The 8,717-nt window shown below is 37.1% G+C and overlaps 1 protein-coding gene across 1 annotated transcript; it reads left to right on the top strand.

The window, feature by feature from the left end:
* The first annotated feature begins 7,581 nt into the window (after positions 1-7,581).
* LOC137623587 (putative uncharacterized protein DDB_G0290521) lies at positions 7,582-8,103 on the top strand. Its single transcript, XM_068354419.1, has one exon. It carries the CDS (start codon positions 7,582-7,584, stop codon positions 8,101-8,103), a length of 522 nt encoding a protein of 173 aa, XP_068210520.1.
* The last annotated feature ends 614 nt before the right edge of the window (positions 8,104-8,717 follow it).

Raw genomic sequence — 8,717 nt, 5'->3', positions numbered from 1 at the left:
TTAGAAAAAAAGTCGCCTCCATCTCAGAAATGTTCAAAAAGGAAGAAAAAAAGGTAAAATGACTTCTTTTCCTTTTTTCTTTTCTTATGGCGATGCACTAAATTGGAAAACAAATTTAAGAAATCCTTGTATTTCCTTTTAGTGCTCCAAGGAGCATATTATCAATATCGCATGCATGCTTAGCCTAAATTTACATAATTTTTAACTAATAAAAAAATATAAATTGTTCATTACTTCTCTTGTATTTTATTTCCTTATTTCCTTTCCTCACAGGGATATTTTTCCCTGTTGGAGCTCTAGGGCTTACAGCATCCTGCTTTGCCAACTGGGGTTGCAGCTTAGCAAGTAATACTAATAATAATATAGGCCAATTCATGGGATAGTTGAACTATAGTCCTTATCCAGCTTAGGCCTATATATGAAAACCAGAAGGGGTAATAATACAAGTAGGCCTTGAAAATAATAAAAAAAAAAGGTCAGTTAATTTTTGTCTATTTAATTTTATCTCCCATCTATCTCAAACAACTTGGCCTCCCCTGAGTGGTTATATAACTATAGTTATAATAATAATAATAATAATAATAATAATAATAATAATAATAATAATTTGATGGCCAAAACACATCGAATACTAAAGTTTCATGAGTAACAGAACTGTAGACTACAATTACATTTGATAGAAAATGGATTAATAACACAGCCAGCTCTGTGAGAGTTAATTCACTGAAATGGTAAATCACCATTTTAATAATCATCATCATCATCATCATCCTTATTATTATTATTATTATTATTATTATTATTATTAATTTCTTTACGTTATCAAATAATGGGAATAAATACATAAGATGAGAGCAGAATTTTTTTTTTTTTCATAATATCGTAAGTGTACATAAAAAATACGTGAAAAACCAGTCTTAAGAGCTAGTTACAGTATTTCCACTGCCCTAATAACTAACATATTTTAAAAAACTATTTTGATAACAATAACACAACATGGGGTAAATTCTATATGTGGAATAAACTAAAGAAATAATGTTACAGACACTTAAAACCGTTTCAGAGGAAAGCTTAAAGTTTTATTATTCAAAGTTGGCTTTGAGGGAAATTTTCCATTGCATTTAGAGGTAACTAACAATTTGAAATTGGAATTGCATAAAGTCTACGGATTAAGACCTCAAAGCCAACTTTGAATAATGAAACTTCAAGCTTTCCACTGAAACTGTTTCAAGTGTTTGCAACATTATTTTTTAGTTTATTCCATAACTTATGAAATTCACCCTATGGTGTGTTATTGGTATCAAAATTGTTTTGTATATGTTTATTATTAGGACAATGAAAATACTGTAAATAGCTCCTAAGACTGGTTTTTCACGAACTTTTTATGTAGACTCACGATGTTGTTAAACTGCTTTTTTTCTGTTCGCATTATTATTATTATTATTATTATTATTATTATTATTATTATTATTATCTAAACTACAACCATACTCAGAAAAGCAGGATGCTATAAGCCCAAGAACTCCTACAGGGAAAAATAGCCCAGAAAGGAAAAGAAAAAAAATATACATGTTATAGGGCAAGTAATGAACAATTGATATAAAATATTTTAAGAGAAGTAACAACATAAAAACTATGAAATGATGCATGTTAGCCTGTTCAACATGATAACATTCGCTGCAAGTTTGAACTTTTGAAGTTTAAACAATAACAAAGAGTTTGTTGATCCATACATATTATTATTATTATTATTATTATTATTATTATTATTATTATTATTAATTGCTAATCTGAACCCCTAGTTGGAAAAGTAGGATGCTATAAGCCAAGGGGCTCCAACAAGGAAAATAGCCCAGTGAGTAAAAGAAATACGGAAAAATAGATTTTAAGAACGGTAACATTTAAATAAACATCTCCCATACTAACTATTTTAACAATTCTAAAAAACAAGAGGAAGAGAAATAAGATAGAATAATGTGCCCGAGTGCACCCTCAAGCAAGAGAGCTCTAACTCAAGACAGTGGAAGTACATGGTACAAAGGCTATGGAATTACTCAAGACTAGAGAACAATGGTTTGATTTTGGAGTGCCCTTCTACAGGAACTGCTTACCATAGATAGAGTCTCTCTTTTACCTTTACCAAGAGGAAAGTAGCCACTGAACAATTACAGTGCAATAGTTAAGCCCTTGGGTGAAGAAGAACTGTTTGGTAATCTCAGTGCTGTCCGGTGCATGAGGACAGAGGAGAATATGTAGAGAATAGTCGAGACAATTCGGTGTATCTATAGAGAAAGGGAAAATGAGCTGTAACCAGAGAGAAGAATTCAATGTAGTACTGCCTGGCCAGTCAAAGGACCCCATAACTCTTCAGCGGTAGTATCTCAACCTACTACATATAATTACATTTGATTACATTGTTCTAGTAACAAAGAATGTCCGTATCTAGCAGTAGATGATCAACTCTATAAGCAATCAATACCTGGAAATTATTATCTCGAAAGAAAATGTACAGTACCAAGATGATCAAGCTATAAAGAAACTTGCAAATGATCATTAGAAGTTCGGACAATTTTGCCGAAGCTAAAATCCCATAATCACTACTAATACGTAATAGGTAGTGGGTAGTTGGTTGGCCAGGGCACCAGCCAACCATTGAGATACTACCGCTAGAGAGTTATGGGGCCCTTTGACTGGCCAGATAGTACTACATTGAATCCTTCCCTTTGGTTACGGTTCATTTTCCCTCTGCCTTGCCTACACACACGCACACACACAGAATAGTCTGGCCTATTCTTTACATATTCTCCTCTGTTGTCGTAAACCTGACAACACTGAGGTTACCAAACAATTCTTCTTTACTCAAAGGGTTAATTACTGCACTGTAATTGTTCAGTGGCTACTTTCCTCTAGGTAACGGTGGAAGGGACTCTTTAGCTATGCTAAGCAGCTCTTCTAGGAGAAGGGTATTCCACAATCAAACCATTGTTCTCTAGTCTTGGAGGTGCCACAGCCTCTGTAACATGGTCTTTCACTGTCTTGGGTTAGAGTTCTCTTGATTATGGGTACAATCGAGCACACTATTCCTCTTCCTCTTGTTTTGTTAAAAGTTTTTACAATTTATAGAAGATATTTATTTTAATGTTACTCTTCTTTAAATAATTAATTTTTCCTTGTTTCCTTCCCTCACTGGGCTATTTTCCCTGTTGGAACGCCTAGGCTTATAGCATTATGCTTTTCCAACTAGGGTTATAGCTTAGCAATTAATAATAATAATAATAATAATAATAATAATAATTATAATAATAATAATAATGATGATGATGATGATAACAACACATGGAAGATTCATAAGCAACTTCTCAAACTATGTAACAAAAACAAACTACAGTTGTTACTGTTATCATTGTTGTTACTTTAATTGCTTACTAGTGTACCCGATCCCTCAAAATTGACGTCTAAATATTTAGATAAATGTGCATACACACAGATTCAACCCTCTCCACCTCATCCCCTTTTCTAATTACATACCATCCGAGGTGAAGAGTATCTTAGGGAAATGCATAGCGATACTACGGAAAACTATGAACAACAGAGACGTGGTAGATTATTCGTAAGATTAGGTATCAGCAAAAGGAATTCAGTTATGACTATTTCATCTGAACGTCTACCATTAGCTTTTATTACCAATTTGTTATTATTATTATTATTAATATTATTATTATTATCATTATTATTATTATTTTCACTACTTTAGCAGGAACATGTGAAGAAGAATACGTACAATTAAACCAACCTAATTTCAGCAATCAACGTCACTATATTACTAAACGTTTGTCAATCGCCTAAAATGTATTGATATGATAATGTAATTAGAACATTAAGGAGTATCTAAAGGAAAGGATGTAATTGGAAACTACTAATTGAACTCACCAAGCTGGGAAGAGTATTTTAGTTGGAACGTGGGGAAAAGATTGGCATGTTATTCACGAAGAAAGAGAACTTCCAATTAGTCAGGGGAAAACTGAAGCAGTTGAGTGCTAAAGACTGACAGCAAACTTAAAATGGAAAATATACCTTTTATTTTTCCAGTTTCCTTTAAAATCGTTAAAATAGATCTTTACATAATCGACATCGGTTATTGTGTCTTCAGATAATTTGCTATCACTCAATTAAAAATCTTCAACTGATAGTTTAATGAGTTTCGAGGTAAAGCCAAAATAAATCTGTATTACTCATTAATTTCCTGTTTTCCCTGGGTTCTGAGAAGATTGGCTGATATGAATCACTTATGTTAGTGGTAAACAAACGTTAGGCAACGTTGTCTTTGATCAGAAACCAAACATATTGAGTTTAATTTTGAGTTTGGACGATTTACAAGTTAACACATTGCAAAATCACATATACATCACTTCAAAACATAGCAAAGGTAAGGTATTTACACGAATATATCAATGTAGAATCTTTTTATAAATCATCCTACTCAATATAATTTTTGTAAGATTTTTTTTTTTTTGTGTGATATGGCGATTACAATTAATTTCTATTATCATAAATAGACTCCTTGCATAGAAAGTTTTGTCTGAAAACCTAAAGTTTTCGTCGACTATTTGTTCTATCAACAATCGAGAACTCTGGTACAACGTTGTCGTTAGAATATGAAAACAGCCATTATGTATTGAAAACATTGACATTCGCCCTTAGGAAAAACTAATGTTTTCCCAAAACATGTTAACATGAAATTCAAAATGTAGGACGAACTGGAAATAATAGTTATTGAATAAGGAAGACATTGTAAGAGACGGCAAACTTGCAAAAGAACACTGTATTTGCATCAGACATGAACTACAGTACATCAGAAGCTTTACAGTTCATAGCAGCTAGCGGCGGCCAATTTTAAATAAAAGAGTTCAAGGGGTAGGGACCTTCCTGAACAGGAGGTAAGAAATGTGGTGTAATTTTCCGCGAACACTGGGTCCACGATATAAATAATAACAATGGCAAAGGGCTAATGTTAGATTCAATTTTCATGATTACAGTTTACTTCCTCGAGGTTTTTGAAGGTAAATTCTGCGAATTTTCCATTTTGCATCCAAAATCATCACACAAAAAGCCAATATGCAATTTCAATAACTACTGTCTGCATATTTGGTTCCAATCGATACTAACCGGGAAGCTACTCTGCAAAATTTTGTTTCGCAATAACAATCCATGTCTTAAATTCAACCAAGATTGACAAACTTGATTCAAAAGAAGATTAAGGAGTAAGGTAGAGAGATGATTTTTTTTCATACCTCGAATAAGTCGACAAAAGTACGCAACCAGAATGACGAACAGGATATCCTACATTTCTGCTTTCTCTGTTCAAATTCCTTCAATGATTCACGAAATATTTATTCCTCATTATTGTTAATTCTAACATCTTCACAATCTAAATTCTTAAAAACTTCATCTACACACGCTGTGAATAAAAGCAATATTCCAAGGTAAAGAATTGAACTGTAGATTGAAAGGAATTTTTGAGTTACAATTCTCTCTCTCTCTCTCTCTCTCTCTCTCTCTCTCTCTCTCTCTCTCTCTCTCTCTCCTCTCTCTTCTCTCTCTCTCTCTCTCTCTCTCTCTCATGGACACACAATGATAAAAAAGACTTAGCTTTGCGCCATTCTCGAACCGTCTCTCAATTTCAAATCCCTTTCTCAATTAAAATTTTCTCACTACCTTTATGCAGTTTTAGGATTGCAATACTTCCAGAATAGATATCTTCTAGTGTTCCAATACTAGACTTATCTATTCCTTGCTTTTAGAGGACTGAGGTTTTGACAGAATCCAAGTTTTCCCATAGTCTATAAATGCTACATATAGTGGTTTGTCATACTCTGCTGATTTTCGCATTAAGTGGGCAATTACATTGATGTGGGCAATTACATTGTGGTCAATAGTTGAATACCATTTTCTAAAGTACGCCTACTCTCTTTGGTGAATAAAGTCTAGTTGTCTTGCTATTCGGCCAAATATGATCTTTGTAAATTTATATATCTACTGTAATAATCTTGAATAAGTTTCATTGGGTTGCTCAAGAGACATAGGAAAAATGCCTAGTGTAATTTGTGGATCATGTTGGCCCATTTGAATCTCAATCGCCAAACGAATCCTGATATATCCTAACAGTTGTGGATTATGCCACTAGGTTCTCTGAAGCAAAGGCTTTGTCTGTAATTGACACTGCCCGTGTTTGCAATCGCCAAAATGATAATTAAATTATCTACAGCCTAATTACTAACGGATGCCTTTTATTAACAAGACTTAAATTTCGTGCATGCTAACCAATGCAGCAAGAGAGAGAGAGAGAGAGAGAGAGAGAGAGAGAGAGAGAGAGAGAGAGAGAGAGAGAGAGAGAGAGAGAGAGAGTAAATTCCATTCCTGCCACTGAAAGCATAATTGCTCCAAAAATCCTACAATTAGTCTCGCTCAGACATACACAGAAATTCAGCAAATTATCTTAAATGTCTTCTGCAGCTAAACAGCAGCACTTGGCATGTTATCAATCCTTATCGAAGCTGCACTAAGCCGTGTTGAAATGATAGTATTAAAAGATAAAAGGTAATAAATACGAACTCGGGCAATGCAGTCATCCAGAACTAATTCTCTCTCTCTCTCTCTCTCTCTCTCTCTCTCTCTCTCTCTCTCTCTCTCTCTCTCTCTCTCTCTCTCTCTCTCTCTCTCTTACCAATGGGGATTCGGCCAACTACATGTAGACTAATAAGTTGAAAATACTGTGTTCATGTCAGTTTTTCTTAGTTCAGAGATCAAACCTAAGCCCTTTCATTGATAAGCCGAGCTGATTAACTGCCAGGACCTATGGAGAGAGAGAGAGAGAGAGAGAGAGAGAGAGAGAGAGAGAGAGAGAGGAGAGAGAGAGAGAGAGAGAGAGAGAGAGAGAGTTATTTGGATCGTATGAATTTGGGGCAAATGACCCCCCCCCCCCTATAAACAAAATACATAGGGGTTAGACCACAAGACATTAGAAAGAAAGCAGAAAGATTAAGTAAATTAGAAGGCGAAAAAGTGGGTGTAGCTAGGGGCCGAGGGAACGATGCAATTGAAGAGAAGGGTGAGCCATTATTGCATCGTCGGAGTTCTCATCCCGTGTTGATGGTGTGCTTTTTTGACGGAACAGGGATACTCATTTTCCTTCTCTTCTAATCCGATTTGTTGAAATCGGACTCGGCTCCCAAGCCGACCAAACATACCAGCATAGCTCTTACCGAGATTAGCGCTGCCCACTGACAATAATAGCTAGCCGCTTTTTTCAGCTAGCTGAGAATTACAACTCCGAGTCCAGTCTTCTGGTTTGTTGAAATTTTCAGCTCTACCTTTGACTGTCGAATCTCAGATAGGCGCCTACATCCGGACGTTCATCTGTAGGTCTTCTTACCAGCAGAAAGATATCCACAGTCAGAATCTCTGTCACCGAGCAAAAAACATGCTTCCAGTGCAAAGCCTACTATAAAGGATAGGGAGGTCTGCTTCCTTACTGTTTATTATAGAGCTATAGAGCTAATGACTTTCGAGACTACTACGATTATGGTGCTGCTTATCATCGAATTTGGTGTAGATGACACGCATGTAACCTGTTCTATGACCTCCTATACCTTGAGAAGACTGGAAAGCCCAGAGCCAACAATGTTCAACCCACCAACTCCAAAGAAGTTCCCAGCCACTGCTCCAGTCCAGAATTGTTCACCTTCCCCTCTTCCTATCCAAAATCCTATACCTTCCACTGTCCCTAACTCTGCTCCTGTGGGTCTCCCTGCTTCTAAGAAGAAGAAGGGAAAGCCCAAGAACCCACCTGCCACCAGTCAAGTCCTGTCTCCTCAGGACCCTCCTGCAGCCGTTCCAGCCACTGCTCCAACTCCTGTTCCTGCCACTGTTCCAGCCACTGTTACAAGTCCTGTTCCTGCCACTGATCCAGCTCCAGTTCCAGCCACCATTCCGGCTACTGCCCCGTCCACTGTTCCAGCAGGTGCTCCGTCCACTGTTCCAGCTCCTGTACAAACACCGTTCCAGACAGTCATTCACCTGAATGAAACTGTACCGGGTGCCTAACTCAGCTCCTGGCTGAGGCATCTGCCATGCTCCACCAGCCTGAGTGACCAGTCTAGCTCTGCAACCCACATCAGCGGATCCCAGACAACTTCACAGATTTAAGCTGCCTGCCATGGGCGAAGTCTCATCATACACAGCAGTAGCTGCCATCACAGCTTCAAATCTATCAGTGAAAGTCACAGCCAGAGCAAACCTCAGGGGAGACATAATGGTCACCCCCAAGGATCAAGAGAGTGCCAGCCTTTTCCAGAGAGAAGCCTTCCTGATCTTCCTGGATCCTTCAAAGAAGTTGAGGAGGGCTGTAGTCTGCAGGTACCTAGTGAAAATGTCATTCGACTTCTGCACCAATTGCAGCAACATCACCACCACTGAAAGCCGCAAGGGCAGCATGGACATGCACACTAAGAAAGTCACCTGTACCTTCATCGGACCTATTCCAATGACCATAGATCTAGGTATATGGGGAACCTTCCTCAAAGAGGACTTCTCACCTGATCCAGTGAGATGCTGCAACAGCCAGCACTTTGGTCATTACAAAGCAGATGGCAGGAGCCCAGCCGTCTGTGGTGTCTTCCGACAAAGGCATCCCACACAGGCCTATATTGATGCACATA

Source organism: Palaemon carinicauda, chromosome 30 (genome assembly GCF_036898095.1).
Source record: "Palaemon carinicauda isolate YSFRI2023 chromosome 30, ASM3689809v2, whole genome shotgun sequence".
In the NCBI taxonomy this organism is placed as follows: Eukaryota; Metazoa; Arthropoda; class Malacostraca; order Decapoda; family Palaemonidae; genus Palaemon; species Palaemon carinicauda.
This window is presented reverse-complemented; position numbering and strand designations above follow the sequence as displayed.